This window comes from Tenrec ecaudatus, chromosome 9 (genome assembly GCF_050624435.1).
Source record: "Tenrec ecaudatus isolate mTenEca1 chromosome 9, mTenEca1.hap1, whole genome shotgun sequence".
In the NCBI taxonomy this organism is placed as follows: domain Eukaryota; kingdom Metazoa; phylum Chordata; class Mammalia; order Afrosoricida; family Tenrecidae; genus Tenrec; species Tenrec ecaudatus.
The window spans coordinates 160,627,394-160,644,941 of record NC_134538.1 but is presented as its reverse complement, the minus strand read 5'-3'; the positions used below and the strand labels follow the sequence as shown (position 1 = coordinate 160,644,941).

The window sequence follows — 17,548 nt, the reverse complement described above, 5'->3', positions numbered from 1 at the left end:
GAGTAAACTCATGTGTGTTAGGCGTCTAGTGCACCTTGGTGCAGTGACCAGCTCGGCACAGCCCTCACTGGAGTCCTCACCTGCCTTCTCAGAGCACAGGCGGCCCCGGGACCCCAGAGGGTGGAGTCTTGATGCCAGCCATGGTGGCTTTGTGGGTGAAGTGCTGGGGAGGGGCTGAGGGAGGCAGCCTCTGGCTTCTGGCCCTTGCCATCTCTTGGGGTCAAGTGTGCTGTCTGAAAAGGGTGATTAACAGTGACAAAGAGCCCGCATTGTGACAAGTCTATGAACTTCCGAACCAACAATCCTTCAGCTCCAAATCTCTTCCTTTTCTGTACTCCACCACGTCAGCCACACCCACAGACACAGACACACACACACACACGCAAGACACAAAGATGCACACTCTCACACACACCACACTCACAAACACAGATGCACACTCAAACGCACCGAGAAATGTACACACACATGCCACACACACAGATTCATACTCAGACTCCACACACACAGGGACAGACACACCTACCACACTCACACACAGAGATCACACCGGCACACACATACACACACACACATCAGACACATGGATGCACACTCTCACACACACCATACTTATAAACACAGATGCACATTCAGATCACACTTCCACATGGACAGACAGACAAACATACATGGATAGACACACCACATACACAGACACATGATCACATACGAACATACACATTCATATACGGTACACACATACATCACACACTGCAAGCTTACATAGATACACAAGACACACAGTTGCACACAGACAGCACTTTTAAACAAGCAGCCACACTCAGACCACAATCAGACACACAGACACACCTCACACACTACATACACAGATCACACACACACATGAACACACATTTCATATACACTACACACACACCATGCACTACATGTTTATATATATATCGGACACACAGATACTCACACACACACACAGTCATAAGCACTATATGCAGACACCATACATCACACTCACAGATGCACATTCAGACACACAATCACCATACTCTACACATATATACACACACACACTACTACAGAGATTAACATTCTCTCACATAAACCACATCCATACAATACACATGCATTTACATACATTCACATGAACCACATACATTCACTGATATGCACACGTGTACCACACACACTGATTTACACGAACACACCACAATATATGTATATACACTGACACACACCCCCCATATACTGACATACATTCATACATGAAAACCACATAGACACCACACACATACAGACATATAGTCACACACATATTCTCATACACCACATAATCATAACTCACACATACCACAAATGTACTCCTCCCACTGATACGCACACACACACCTCACACTGACACACACACACACACACACACTGTCTCACACACAAATTGAAGCAAAGTGAAAGGCCCAGGGGTGGTGCTTCTGTCCATAGTCTTTGTGAATCCCACCACATGACTGGTTTGGACTATGCAAATAAGGTGTACAGGGCTCTTGGGATATTGGACAGCTTTGCTATTCCACAGGCAGGAAGTGAGCTACGTCAGACAAGGAGCAGAGGGTTCCATGGCCAGCTGAAGGAGGGGTCACTCTTGCCGGGGACCTCTGAATGGAGAAGCTGCGGCCACAGAGACCAGGAGACACAGTTGTGCTTCTCAGCCATGGGAGCCAGTCCAGCTGAGGGCCTGCCTGCCAGAGGCTGGCTTGCAGAGTAGGGTCTCCTTTGGTCACTATTCACTACTGAAAGAGCTTGATGACACTTACCTGAGTAGGGCAGAGGCCAGGGGGCTGTGTGGCTTCAAGGCCAAGGGCCAGGCTGAGATGCATCTGCCAGCCAGGCTGAGTTGAGACTGTGGATGGAAGAGCTGTATCCTCAATGTTTCCTGATCCTGACTTGTGATCACCTGTTTGTTTTTTAATCATTTTATTGGGGGCTCCTACAGCTCTTATCAAAATCCATACATCTGTTATGTCAAGTACATTTATACATATATGTTGCCATCATCATCTTCAAAACACCCTCTGTGATAGTTATATAATCTGTTGTCAACTTGAGAGGATTATGAGTGAAGGGGTGGAGCCTAGTCTGTCAATCATTGCATAGCCAATGAGGCCTCTTTGTGGGCCTGGCCTTTCCCTGAGGATTCTGGGAATTTCTGTATTTCCTCCTTGAAAGCGGGAGAAACTTTCCTCTCTTGGCTCACTCCCTGAGAGACGCTCTACTGACAAGACACATGGCACTGTGCTGATAGACTCCGTGCCCTGGGAACTGGAAGAGCCATGTGGAGACCCCTGCCAGTGCTGAGGTACTTCTAGCACCACTGGATCCACAAGATTTGCACCCACTGGCTGTGATCTTCCTGCTTTCGGTGTCATTGCATGTGTTTCATGAGTCTGAAGAGGACTTTAAAGATTGGTATCGGATATATGGGCTGATTATCGGACTTATGGACTTGATCTATATTGGGGCTGGGATGTTTTCTCAATATTCAACTGCTCTTATATATAAAGCTCTTTCTTAAACACATTTGGGTGTTTATGAATTTGTTTCTCTAGTCTTTTCAGACTAAACACCTGATTCCCTGGTATCAGCTCCTCATTTTTCCCGTCCCTCCCTCCCTCCCCTTCCCTCTCTCATGAACCCCTGATAATTTATAAATTATTATTTTTTCATGTCTTACATTGACCAAGATCTCCCTTCACCCACTTTTCTGATGTCCGTCCCACCCGGGAAGTGTGTTACTGGTCACCCGTTAACTTCCCTAATAAACCCTATAATTGTGAGTTTGGGCTGTAGTTCTGTGAGGTCATTGTGATGCATTGTTGAACCCAGCAGAGTGGTGGAGGGCCATGGGAGGGAGGGTTGGTTTCAGAGAGGGAAAGCCGAATGGGGGCAGGAGGCATGTCTGAACCAGAGGATGTCCAAGGCGGCCCCTACACCATTTCCTCTCTCCCTCACGCTCACACACACAGTCACGCCCACTCCCACGCATTAGGCAAGGGGGCTCTATGAGTCCTCGGGGAAATGCAGTACGATATTTACAGATAGGACGCATGTCCAACTAATTGAGCTGTGGCTGTCCCTGCAGGCACCCCACAGCAGGATGAAAACCGGCACCTATGTCAGTTCCCTTCCAAACTCCCTGCAATAAAGCCTGGCAGTCACACATTGACAGCCCACAGATGCCCGGTGGGACAGCCTGTCCCAAAGGCATTTACAGTCTCCTCAAAGCAGGGGCCTGGTGAGAGCTCGGGTTTGGAAGCTCCTGCAGCTGGGCCAAGGGTTTGCTCTCTGGAAGCTGCTGCTCCTGATGTCAGATGCAAGACCATCCACTTTCTCAGATGCACTCAAACCTGGAGGAGACCCATGGAGCTCAGGCATATGCCCACCCCACTTTAGGGTCAATGAGCAGGGACCCCCACAGAGCTCATCCCAAGGCAACATCCTGGACTTCCAGTATCATGGGAGTCAGGAGTGCAGCCTGTCCCCATACCCAGTGGTTCAGAGCATCTGTCCAACAGGGAGCTGGCTCCCCGCCGTCCAGTGAAGCCCAGATTCCCCCCAGTGTCAGCAGAACCTCAGAGCTGCTGCAGAGATGGGCAGAAATGGGTTAGAGTTCCCTGCTCCCCAAAGCCCGATGGCAAAGAACAGCCAGTGCAGGGAGGGACCAGAGAGGGTCTAGCGAACCCCCATGGGGCCTATGAAAACCTTCCTGGAGGGAGGGGATCTAGGGAACTAGCCTCCACGACAGAATGTCCTCCCATTCTGGTAGGCGGGGCAATGGATCCAGGGTGTGCTCCTGGGGGATCTGGTGGTGGTATAGTGACAATGTTCAGCATGATAGCCTTCAGTACAGGGATAGTCCTAGAACCCTGGTTATATACATTCCACAGGCAGACTTGAACAGCTGCAACAAAGAGAACCAGTTGGTAATGTAACCTTTGAGAAGGCCATATCCACTGAAAATCAGGAACACCCCCACAGAACGTCCACTTCAATATTTGTAACTCAGTATCATCTATATCCTGTCAACATGCAACTGTGGACACTTCTCCCCCAGCCGGGGAATGCCCTTGAACAATGACACGAAACCTCGGCCCACAGACCCGGAGTGGGCGCTGACATGAAGGTGTCGGCACGACGTGCTGCTGCTGCTGCTGGTGGTGTTAGCTCGGTTCCGACTCACTGAGACCTACGCACTCTGGGTCTGGCGCTATCCTCAAAATGGATCCTGTTCTTGAGCCCATCCTTGCAGCCAGTGTCAGCCCATCTTCTGGAGAGTCTTCCTCTCCTTCCTGCCCGTCTGTTTTTCCAAACCTGACATCCTTCTCCAGGGACTTTTCCTTTCCTGAGAACGTGTCCAAAGTGCGGGAGACACAGTCTCGCCTTCCTTGCCTCCAAGGAGTGCCGGCCGGACTTCTGCTGGGGATTCTAGCTCTGAGGTCGCACGGAGTCTGTCGCAGATGGGAGCCAACACCAAGTAGGTGGGCTTATTTTAGGACATACATGATCTTAAGAGATTATTTTAGGAGATAATCTTAAATTATCTTAAGATAGCTTAATCATAGATTTTCTTAAGAAATAATGTGTAAGTGAAAGAGCTGCCAATGACAGGAGAAACGCCTAAATTTTAGGTGGGTGGATCTTCATGACACAGACACAGCAATGATTGTGAGGACGGTGTGGGACTGGGCAGTGTTTCTTTCTGTTTTTCACGGGGGTGTCCATCAGTCTGAGCAGCATTCCTTTCTGTTGAACACGGGGGTCTCCATCAGTCTCCCTCAGCACTGAACAACAGATTCTTCCAAATAACATGGCAGAAATGGGTTGCTGGAGAATCCACTCAGTTGTTTTGCTTGAATAATTATGACTCAAAAGAGCAGTCATTCCCTTGGAATCATTAAAAACAGGGAGTGTTAGAGTTCATTTTAGGTTTATGCATTTCAGCTGCTTGTGTTTCCTTTTGCTAAGACTTGGCATCGTGGTCTCTGGGACCTGCCAGCCCAGGACAGCATGCCAGCCGCATACCTTCAGGTAGGCCCTGTTCTCACAATGGTGCGAGGGCAGAAAAGACCTTGCTAGGGCCCCACTGGGTACCCCTCCTCCCTTCCCATCACTGGATGACAGTGAAGACCTCCAGGATCCTTGGGGGCACTGGGGCCAACGACTGAACCCACCTGGATCTCTGGCTCATCTTGAGTGGGTTTTTTTAATTTGCCTGCACATTCCAGTGGATGAGTAGTTATTCCCATATCTGTGTCTCCTCCAAAATTTGTGCCAATTCATACTCTATCCTCATTTGTTCTCCCGCACAAACTCAGCAACACAAAATAGCACCAACTCTGTTTGTGTGATCATCTGCACTGAATAAGTGCATTAACAATTGAACAAAGGGATGCTGCATGTTTGACACCCAGGTGTGTCGGCTTAATAGTCTCCCATCATACTTATTCAGTCCGTGTGCTCAGAAAATAGTCAGAGCAGCGGGGCTATATAAAGAAGAGCATGGCAGGCGTATCCGAGGAAGGCTTACTCACGACCTGTGCAGTGCAGATGCCACAGCGTGTTTGCTGAAAATCAGGAGGACTTGAGGCCCTTGCTGAGGGAGCTCAGGGACCGCAGCCATCAGTGTGGATTATAAATCAGTGTAAAGAAGACCCAAATCCTCACAAATGGACCAATACATAACAGCAAGATAAATACAGAAAAGATGAAAGTTGTCGAGCATTTTGCCTTGTTTGGATCCACAAACAATGCTCATGGAAGCATCCGGCAAGAGATCAAATGATACATTGAATTAGGTAAATCTGTTGCACAAGATCTCTTTAAAATGTTCAAAAGCAAGGATGCTACTTTGAGGATGAAGATGTGCCTGGCCCAAGCAAGCAATGGTGTTGTCTCAATTGCCTCATGTGTACGCAAAAGTTGGCTATTGAGTAAGGAAGACAAAAGAAGGGATGCGTTTGAATGATGGTGCCGGTGAGGAATAACGAAAGTGCCGTGGACTGCCAAGGGAGCCAGCACAGTTTACTTGGCGAAAATGCAGGCAGAATGCTCCTCAGAGGCCAGGATGAGGAGATGTCATCTCTCCGACTTTGGGCATGTTGTCAGTAGAAACCAGTCCTTTGAGAAGGACATGCTACTTGGTAAAGTGGAGGGGCTGTGGAAAAGAGGAAGGCCCTTGACAAGATGGATGGACACAGTGGCTGCAACAATGGGCTCAAGTACAAGAATGGCTGTGAGGACGGCACAGGCCCGGCAAGTGTGTGTTCTGTTGGACATTGGGTGCCTGTAAGTTGAAATGGACTTGGTGGTACCTAACAACAGCATTAATATTTTCATTGACCTCCAATAGTGATTTGGGACTGGTCAATGAAATTCAATCTTAATGTTGGCTAAGTGGGTCTTTCAGTTGGTTGTACTGTGGTGGCTGCGAGCTGCTGGGATGCTGGAAATTATGCCACAGTATTTCAACTGCCAGTGGGGTCCCCCAAAGTGAGCAGGTTTCAGCAGTGTCCACACCAAGAACAGGCTATGAAGAAGGAACAGGATGTCCACTTCTGAGAAATTAGCCACTGAAAACCTATAGACAGAATCAAAACATTGTCTAGCAGTTAATTTCCGTTTTTATTGGAGGATGGACATACTTTTTTATTGTTTTCTTAGGGGCTCATACCACTCTTATCACCATCCATCCAGACATCAATTGTGTAAAGCACATTTGTACATTCATTGCCCTCCTCATTCTCACAACATTTGCTCTCCACCTAAGCCCCTGGTATCAGCTCCTCCGTTTCCCCCTTCCCTCCCAGCTCCCCCTCCCTCATAAATCCTTGATAATTTATAAATTATTATTTTGTCATATCTTGCCCTGTCTGACGTCTCCCTTCACCCACTTTTCTGTTGTCCATCCCCCAGGGAGGAGGTTATATGTAGATCCTTGTAATCGGTTCCCCCTTTCCAATTCACCCTCCCTCCATCCTCCCAGTATCGCCACTCATACCACTGGTCCTGAAAGGATCATCCACCCTGGATTCCCTATGTTTCCAGTTCCTATCTGTACCAGTGTATATCCTCTGGTCTAGCCATATTTGTAAAGAATTGGGATCATGATAGTGGGGGGGAGTGGGGGAGGCAGCACTTAGGAACTAGAGGAAAGTTGTATGTTTCATCATTGCTACATGGCACCCTAACTGGCTCTTCTCCTTTCTGAGACCCTTCTGTAAGGGGATGTCCAGTGGCCTACAAATGGGCTTTGGGTCTCCACTCCGCACTACCCCCCTCATTCACAATGATATGAATTTTTGTTCTGATGATGTCTGATACCTGATCCCTATGGCACCTCGTGATCGCACAGGCTGGTGTGCTTCTTCCATGTGGACTTTGTTGCTTCTGAGCTAGATGGCCGCGTTTTTACCTTCAAGCCTTTAAGACCCCAGATGCTATACCTTTGATAGCTGGGCACCATCAGCTTCCTTCACCACATTTGTTTATTGATCCGTTTTGTCTTCAGCGATTGTGTCAGAAAAGTGAGCATCATAGAATTCCAATTTAATAGAAGAAAGTATTCTTGCATTGAGGGAGTGCTTGAGTGGGAGGATGGACATCTTATGTGAACTTTCTGACCTCTTATTCTCTAAGATGATTCATAAGAACCATTACTTTACAGCATTACTGTATACTCTTAATATTACAAGTGTTTGCTTGGTAGACCAGTGATACAAAAATTACCTGAGCACCATTTAGAAATACAAAGCCCCAGGACCACGCATTCAGAACCAAAGTATATACCTTTCACGACCCTCAGGTGACAGGTGAACAGTGTGCACGTGGCCATCTGAGAAGCAACTTCCAGAACTAACTAGCAATGAGTGAAAAATAGTCTTCCGGTCAGTGGTGGGCAGTGTCCACTCCACACTCAGGGACACCAAGGGCCACTTCCAGAGGCAGGTGAACTGGCTCGTAAACACAAAGGCCCATCCTATCATTCCAATAGTTACAGCATTCATATTTCCAGCCTCTTTCATAAGATAGGAGGGGTTATGCCCATCCTGGCCCACCAAAGTCATGGAACTGAACACAGAGTACATCCACTTGACCCCTTTGATAGCCTCAGAACCTCGATTTCCATGACAGAAATCAATATACATCACCTTCATTTCTAAAATGTTAACAAAGAATGTGTTTGTGATTCATGGATGATCACTGGATTCTTGTGGGATGTTATTAATGATTGATATTCACCCCATAAGACACATTTACAAGAACCGAGCCAATATGGAAATAAACATATCAGATAGGTAATGTGATGTCTAATATTATAGAATAGTAGTTAACAGTATTTCAGTTATGCCTTTTCCATCCTGACCTGGGTACTCATGAGCTGTGGGCCACAGAGCAAGGTGCTCCGTGTCTCTGTGCCTCGGCTCCATGGTTGTTACGTGGGATCATGGTTGAGCCAGACTCAAAGAGTTATGGCTTGTGAGGGTGACATGGAGGGTACATGGAAAGTGCTTCAAAGGTGAGAGAGAGAGGTAGAGAGGAAGGAAGAGGAAGAGTGGGAGAGTAAATTAGACAGGCAGATGAGGGAGTCTTGATTCTGGGATTTGTTCTTCATTCTTGCTCAGCTATGGAGACCTTTTATGAAGCAGAAGAACCATCCCTTTGTCCAGCTCTTTCTTCCGGTTCTTGTTGATGCTTGAGTCCATTTTTTTCTTGAACTTGTCATTTTATGTTTACAAAGTTACAAAGGGACAAAGGTTTACAAAGCACAGAATCAGTTTCACTTTCAACCCTTCTTACCCAGTTTGTTCCATCTTGTTTCACAGAGTTCTCACTGTCTCATTGCTGAGACAGTGGTGCCATTGGACCGCAGGGAGGATTTCCCTGGGTTTTGGTGTCCCCATGGTTACCAAGCACATGTCCCTTTTTCAGCAATGGGTCAGTGCTGATGACATGCTCAATGGAAGCGAGTTTGTTCTTGCTGTCAGTGTTCCTAAGAAGCATTCTCGTTGTACTCCTTCTAGAATCTGTTTGTTCCAACATTCTTTTCCAGAATAGACTCTTCCTTTGTTTTCTTTTTTTGTTGGCAAAGAAGAGACCTGGGCTTGGTTCAGGGACACCTTGGTTCAGATCCACCTTGGCTAGATATTAACTGAATCAAATCACCAAGCTTGGTGAAAACCACTTCTAGTCTCACATGCCCTGCGGACTGTGTTTCTCAGAAGGTCCACTGACCCACGTGGCTCTGCCTGTAGGATTCTTTGTCCAGCTTAACCAGCTTCCTAGAAATGATGCCTGGTCCTCCAGGCCTTTCAGGGCAGTGGCCAGCTCGCTGTTGCACACAGTAGGATGTGCAGAAGGCAATAAATAGCATGGTCTTGTCCTTATTCAGGAACTCTGATATTGATGCATGGCACTGCCATAAATCTGCCCAGTATTGAGAGCTGAGGAACCAGGTTGTCCCTGAAAAAGGCTCGAGTGGTGTGCTTTCAAGCATGAGCCTATGTAGAGCAATAACTGCACATTCTCCTTGGTTGCTGTTGCTTTGTTTGTTTTTTCCCGATAGTTCAGTGAAGATCTCTATGTAACATGACTGTCAGTGTGCAGTGATATCTGATACAACGTTACTATGGGTAGTTATTGCAAGGAGGGTGCAGACAGTATTTCGTCCTGCTGTATGGGGGTTGCTATGAGTGGGAGCTGGCTCCATGACACCTGACAACCTCATGATAAGCCCGTGCTGTTTTCCCAATGAGGTAACCGCCTGGAGTCCTCCCATCACAACATTATGAAGGGCAGGGTGGAGCACTGCTTAACCCTCAGGTGAAGGGAGAACATTTATTCCTAGAAGTAAGTCCCCTGTCCACACTGATTGTGAAGCCGAGCGACAATGTGGTGCAGGTAGCTCAGCCCGTTACAGGGGAGGTTAGAAGATGCACTGAGTAGATCACACCCTGCCTGGTCACCTCCGGGTGTGAGGACTCCTTGGCCACTGAATGTGTGCCCTAGATATAGCCGCAGAAGCTGACGCACCACTAGCACTCCATAGCCTCTGTGGACTTACATTATCTGTGGAGATTTCTTATTTAAAGATGAATGAAAAATCGGATGAGGGATTGATGAGTCTCTCAGCTGACCATTGTGGAGGCTCAAATGAAAATCTTATACAGTTGGATGATTCTCTTTGAGACTGGCAATTTAATTTCAAATTTTTCTCCTCTCTCCTATACATCCCGTTTTAACTCCGTCAGTGTACTGGTCAACTCCCTTACCCGAGCCAGTAACGTTCATGCAAAGTTCCTCGGGAGCATGCAACACTACTCCGCACCTCTGAGCTGCGTTCTCCTGTATCAGGGCAGGTGAAGTGGGGGGAAAGGAAGGCTTGCCATCAGTTCCCTTGGCTGCAGCATTTTCTCCCCCATCAAGTCCTGGGTTGTCGGTGGCAGGTGAGTTTGCAGAGCCAGATGAGGGAGGTAGAGAGAATGTATCCAACTTTCAGGATCCAGACATGAGAATTCAAGGGACTTTGGTATGAGCAGCTAAAGACAAAGCAGTGAAAGACAATGGGCAGTGAAAGACAAAGTGACATCTGACAGAGAGTCGATGACACAGAGACAGGAAAGCCTGCAAGGGAAGTTGTCTTGGTCTGGGTCATTAAGTCACAGACAAGAAGACAATAGTGACTCTGCCCTGACCTAGGGAGTCAGGCATGGGCTCCAGGGTGGGGACTCCCTTGGACTGGTGACTCAAGGCTCACCCAAGTCAGGAAGGGCTCTCCTTGTGCAATGCTCTCCACACGGCGCCCTTCACCTCTGCGTTCCTCAGGCTGTAGATCAGGGGGTTCAGCATCGGGTTGAAAAAACTGTAGAACAGGTAAAGGACCTTCTGCTGCTCCTCAGCGTGGCTTGAGTTGGGGGAAGTATACATGACGATGGCACTGCCAAAGAAGAGCCCGACCACGCAGAGGTGGGAGGAGCAGGTGGAGAAGGCCTTTCTGCGTCCATCCCCAGACTGGATCCTCAGGATGGCCAAGAGGATGCGGGTGTAGGAGGCCAGCACCAAGCAGAGGGGCCCCATTAAGATAAACACACAGGCTCCAAAGATGACCAGTTGGTTGAGCCAGGTGTCGGCACAGGCCAGCTTGAGGACAGACAGGAGTTCACAGAAGAAGTGGTTGATTTCATGAGGTCCACAGAAGGGCAGTCTCAGGAGGAGACCCACATGGAGCAGGGCCAGGAGGGAGCCGCAGGTCCAGGAGGTCACTGTCAGGGTGATGCAGAGCCTCCAGTTCATGATGGCAGAGTACCGGAGTGGGTGGCAGATGGCCACGTAGCGGTCGTAGGACATCACCACCAGGAGAAGACATTCTATTTGAGATAAAGTGATAAAGAGGAACGTCTGTGTGATGCAGCCAGCGAAGGAGATGGAGGTGGTGGGACTCAGCAGGTTCACCAGCATCCTGGGCACGATGTTGCAGGAGTAGCTGATGTCAACCATGGCCAGGTGGGAGAGGAAGAAGTACATGGGGGTGTGCAGCCTGGGGTCCAGCGAGATGAGCCCCAGGATGGCCCCGTTCCCCAGCAGGGTGAAGGTGTAGAACAGGGAGAAGAGCCCAAAGAGGAGCAGCTGAACCCTCGGGCCGACACCGAACCCCAGTAGGATGAACTCTGTGACAGACGTCTGATTTCCCCCCATTTCTCTGTGAAACAGACAGTCAGATAGTCTGTGACAGCAATATTTTTAAAGCACATCTTTTCATTGTCTCATGAGTTTTTAACACCTGAAAAATTATTAGTAAACAGGGAATCTAGGACAGATGAACCCCTCAACAACAGCAGTGGGAGTGGCGACACCAGGAGGGAAGGGGGTGTAGAAAGGGAGAACCGATCTCGGAGATCTATGTGTAACCTCCTCTCTGGGAGATGGGCAATGGGGAGGCGGGTGAGGGGAGACGCCGGGGAGTGTAAGATAAGATATAATAATTATTTATAAACTATCAAGGGACCAGGGGTGGGATCGGGGAGGGAGGGGGACGGGGGGAAAAAAGGGAAACCGAGCTGATTCCAGGAACCCAAGTGGAAGGTGAATTATGAGAATGACGAGTGGAACGAATGTATAAGGGTGCTTTGCTCAACTGATGTATGTACAGACTGTGATAAGAGCCTTATGAGCCCCAATAAAAAGATTTAAAAAAAGAACTCAATCAATTATAAATAACCAAGTAAAGATTTAGATACTTTCAAAAGTGAACACCAAGGCTCAGTTGTGTAAATTCTTCATTGCCGTCCCTTTTGTCATGGAGAAATCATCTATATCATGAGTAATTTGTCCTCCAGAGCCATTGATGCTATGATGGCAGAAAGACCAAAATTCAAACCAGAATACTAAGGAAATAATCTTGAACTCTGGGCTGGGACACCATGCTTAGTAAAATAGAAGGGTGGCAAAAATGATGAAGGCCCTCAACAAGATGGATGGACACAGTGGCTGCAGCAATGCGCTCCAACAAGGGAACCATTGTGAGAAGGGCAGAGGGCCAAGCCGCGTTTCCTTCTGTTGTGCACAGGGTCACTATGAGTCGGAACTGACTCCACATCACCCAACAGCAACACAGGCTGTCTCTAAAGGACACTCGTCCAAAAGAGTATGAGAATTTTTGGAAAAATAAAAAGAACCCATCATGGTAGAATTTTCAATATGTGAATAGCCTCAGGAAGTAAACCCTAGACACGATGATCGCGTAGCAATCATGACTGGGTTGAGCTCAGTATCTAAATCTTGAGGCTCATGTTAGATCTTACAGAACATGCATCAGCAACCTTGACGATGCTTTTGGTTAAGGAGAAGGTAGGAAGCAATGGAAATGACACATCTCTATCTCTATTATTTCTACCTCTCTATTCAACTTCATCTCTCTCTCTCTCTCTCCACACACACACACATACAGACACACACACACACACACACACTGTGCCTATGAACCTGAGATATAGATCTTTATTTTGGAAAATGGGAAACAAAACAATAGTTGGCCATATGGCACCTGGTCAACTCAGTGGTTCTCAACATTATGCATATAGCCAAATCATTTTGTCTCATGCAACTCAGATTGTTCAGAGGATACAGTGTTTCACCTCACACCTCTGTCTTGGAAGCCGGGTCCCCGTCATCTGCACACTCTAGGTGTGTTTGTGTCCCCACATGCTCACAAGGGTGGGCATGGCAACTACAGTGGGTCCTATGGGATGGTACAGGAAACCAATTGCAGGAGTAGTTACCCCTTGTACTTCCTGTGTGGTTCTCTTTTCAGTCTTGTCTCAAGATTGGGAAGTCTGTGAGCCAAGAGAATAAAAGAGACAATAGCTTGCAATGAAAACAGGGAGAAAAATAGTCCCACCCTGTGGGTAAGTTGTATGAAGATTGCCTGCCCCCCGCCACAGAATGGTCATATGCTTTAGAAGCGACTACGAGAAACGAATTCTTGCCAACTTGGCCAGTCAGCTTCATTGACCCGTGACAAGTAGCTTCATCCACAAGGTGGCAGTCAGATGCCTGGTCCATGAATCACGTGAAGTTAATGAATTGGGCATCGTGACTTGACAGCTAGGGTTGCAGTTTCTCCAACAAACAGTGTTGAAATTCAGCATTCCACCCCCCCCACCCCGCCCCTCTGTCAATGCCACTGTAAGAGCTAAAGAGCAGAAGCTTAGATTTCTCCAGGATGCAGGCCAGGCAAGGTGCTGATTTTGGTCAGTCCCTGGTTTAGTGATCATTGAAGATGACAAATTAGTATTCTCCGAGGAAGTTGAAGATAAGAGACAGAATACATTCTAGAAGTAAACTTGTGAAAGCAGGGTGCAGCTATTGAGAATAGCTGTGTGCAGGAGGAATGTGCACATGGAGAGTGTGGAGAATACTCCAGACTGCTCAGGGGCTTTGCAGAGAGAGTGGGCAGAGGCACGTGACCCTGCTGCAGTTAACTGTATGTCGTCACTTGCATGGAGAGCCCATCTGGAGAGAGACCTTGGAAGGAGAAGGACCCTGTCCTTATGGAATGCGGACAACAGACCAGACGGGCAATGCTTGTCAGTCAGGACATCCAGGAGAGGGTCAGCATGGACTGCTGGCCCAGGGCCTTAACCCCCCAGAAGTTCTAAGTCCATAGTCTAGATGGATGGCTCGGGGATGAGTGACCATGAACCCTAGTCACGGAGTGCTCTGATTCATCCCTGCTCACCAGTATCTTCAGGCTATAGTTTATCTTCCTGTGCAGAGATTTCTGCAAAGAAATGTCTGAGTAGCAAAATGCTTTTGCCCTGTTTTTCAGTTTAACTTAATTTTTTTTAAAACAGAATAAGCACTCTGGCTTGCTTGCTTTCCTTCGCAAAAGTTTGGGCATCATGATGACATTCCTGAACACAGTTCCCAGAGCTGGATCGCAACAGTAAGATGGAGGCATCCTCATTGAATGGAGGCTAGGGAAATGCATCAGGACCCCTGACAGCCTTCCCCAGGGGGTGCCTGCTTTCTCACGGGGTTGTTGTGAGCTCTCCCTGAGCTGCTTCCGACTCACGCAGTTCTATGTACAACCATTCAATGCACTGTCTGGTCCTGCATGTTCCTCGCAATTGTTGCTGTGTTTCAGTCCATTGTTACAACCACTGGATCAATCCATCTCTTTGAAAGTCTTCCCCCTATTGGTTGACCCTCTACTTGGCCAGGCAATTGCCCTTTTCCAGGGACTGGTCTCTCCTGACTGCATACCCAAAGGATGTAAGACTGAATCTTGCCATCCTTGCGTCTAAGGAGCTTTTATACGCCTTCCAAGACAAACTTGGTTGTTCTCCTGGAGTTCCATGAGGTTTTCAATATGCCATATCAGCACCGTAATTCAAATTCCTCAGTCCTGCTTCACTCTTCCTCCTCCATTGTCCAGCTTTCCTACGCCGACAATACCATGCCTTGGGTCAAGCACACCTTAGTCTTCAAGGTGATGACGTCATGCTTTTACCCTTTAAAGGGTGTGTGCAGCACACTCGTCCGATACAATACATCATTTTCTTATGAGCATTACTGACACTTGTTCAATCGTCTGAACACAGTACAATCTAATCAGTCTGGTAAACCTGCCTCCCATAGGACCAAGGCTTAGTGGACTTTGAGGTTACTATGAACATTTCTGCAGCTAATTAATGTTCTCAAAGTTTGCTTGTTTGTCTGCCAAATCATAAACTTTTGACTAGGAAAGATGCATTTGATTTCACCTACAGACAAATCTGGTTCCATTTCTCCTTTCTTCCCTCTCAAGGTGGGAACCCAGAAGGGAACAGAACCAGCGAGCAGGGCAGAGACCATGAAGATGTCTTTGGTGGGGTCACCAAGCTACATGACGTCTCCCAATGGTGGAGAAGAGGCCTGTTCAGTTTTGTGTCTCTGGCACTTAATAAACATTTCTTGGCTGACAAACAAGTGAATAAATGTAAACCACTAAAAACCCCTCAATGTTTATTTTCTTATATTAGATTTTTCTTTTAAAATGTACTGTACTGTGCCAACCTCACCCATCACCTGGCTAAGAAACAATCGGACAATTCCATAATTCTAAATGAAATAAGAAGGAAATAATTTCTTCATATACAAAGTTTTAGAACTTGATAGAACCCAGTTTTTTAAATGAAATATTTTGAGGCCTACATTTTGAAAAGAGAATTTTGAAGTCTAATGACTTAGCAAACTCTTTTCTTAAATCGTGGGCATGGGGGAAGCAGAATGATTACAGCATTCCCCTCCTGTTACAGCCATGTCTCGCTGAAGTTCAGATGTCTGATTTCAAGATAGAAGGGAAACCTCGCATTGAGCCCACCTGGCTGCTTGCCAAGCAGAGACTTTCTCGGGTGAGGGTTGACAGCTGGGTGATGCTCTGGGTGTGCAGACTCCTGTGGACCTTGGCCCGGAGCTGGGTGCCAGGCTCATGCAGTCACAGACTCTCCTGTTGCAGTCTGACCGTGATTGATCTTTTCGTGATGTGCTTCCTAGGATTGGGCAGGTGGACGGAGGCCAGTGGAGAAGCAGGCTGATGGTGCTGATGTTTGTGAGAGAGCAGGGATAAGCCCCCAGGGACCATTGAACACAGAGATCCCACAAGGAAATGGAAAGTATTATTGACCATCTCACCCTTCTCTACCTTGAGATGACACATCACCCACTTTCCTGTGCTCTGTTCCTCCCAGCCCCAAAACTCTCCTCTGGGTTAGGGAATCTCACATGGACACAGAGTTATGGAGGGTGAGGACATGGGCACCTCAGAGCACCCTCCAGGCTGCGCTATGGACAGATGCCAGTTAGTACCTTATTGGAAGCACCAACAAGTTGGACAGGGTTCCAATACCTGTCAGACAGACAGTCAGTGTCCCCTGAGCTCCACCTTCCCCTGCAGGGAATCTGTTCTCATAGACCTAGAGCGAGGGACCAGACAGCTCTCTGTGGGTGCGCCAACAAGAACGAAGTGCACACAGTTCATGAAATAACCCACCTCCGGGAGGTCCCCTGATAGGGGACCACTCTATAGTACACCACACTCTTGTTTTGTTTGCCTCGGAAAATTATCTCATATCTGACATAAACCACAAGAGAGATCTTGTTTTCAGCATCACCTTCCCTAAATAGTTCTCTACCACACGACTGTCTCCATTAGTGAAAACAAAATTCAAGTTCTAAATACTTTAACCCAATTTGTCCATAAAATGTGCATCTAAGTGTGCATCACTTTCTTGTGGAAGGGCTCACAGAGAATCCTAATGATACACATGTGCATTTAGCATTAATAGGAAGTTTACCTTCTCTTCCCACGCTTCAACAAAGAGGGAACGCTTTTATTACCACAGCCAGGTGCTGCACCATCCTGAGGAGGTGTTTGTAGTCTCTACAAAGCTGGAAGCTGACGGGCGCTGGCGCTTGGAAGCACCTGTAGGACAGACTGGGAGTCCTGCTGTCTCTGGAAGCTTCTCTTGGAGCCACAGTTCCCACTTTTGCTCCTGATGGAAGATGAATCACGTACATCCTCAGTAGAGAATGTTTTATTTTCGGATTAACTCAATCTGTTGTTTTTTTTTTTTTTTTGGAGAGATCCAGCAGGTCTCTGAGATGTGGCAGTGTTACCCCTTGCGATGGAGGAGATAGGAAATCTCTCCTTTTGTCCCAGTACTTGCAGGACAGGAAGAAGATATCCCCACATACTCTCTCCAAGACTGCCACAGTCCCTGGACTCATCATTGGTGCCATGAGTGTAGGTGTGGCCTGTCCCCAGCTCCCAGTCATTTGGGGAATCTATCAGGGAGAAGCCCCTGTGGACCAGGAGCTGGATCCCCACTCTCCACAGCAGCACGGCTTCTCTCCAGTGTGAGCAGGGTCCCTGGAGCTGCTACAGAAGTGGAGAGAAAGCCAGTTAGATCCCAGAGTCCCCAAATCTTCTGACTCCAAGAATAACTCAGAAGTCTGGAGAATG

General features: G+C 47.6%; 1 protein-coding gene across 2 annotated transcripts; it reads right to left on the bottom strand.

Annotated features, from left to right (window-relative positions):
* Positions 1–985: 985 nt before the first annotated feature.
* LOC142456652 (olfactory receptor 2A1/2A42-like) lies at positions 986–11,739 on the bottom strand. 2 transcript variants are annotated; one of them, XM_075557798.1, is made up of 2 exons: positions 10,817–11,739; positions 986–1,019 (listed from the first exon to the last, which is right to left on the bottom strand). In XM_075557798.1, exons 1-2 carry the CDS (start codon positions 11,737–11,739, stop codon positions 986–988), a joined length of 957 nt encoding a protein of 318 aa, XP_075413913.1. The 2 variants fall into 2 exon arrangements, with proteins under 2 accessions (XP_075413913.1, XP_075413914.1); XM_075557799.1 differs by lacking the exon at positions 986–1,019 and having other exon boundaries at positions 10,807–11,739.
* Positions 11,740–17,548: the final 5,809 nt, after the last annotated feature.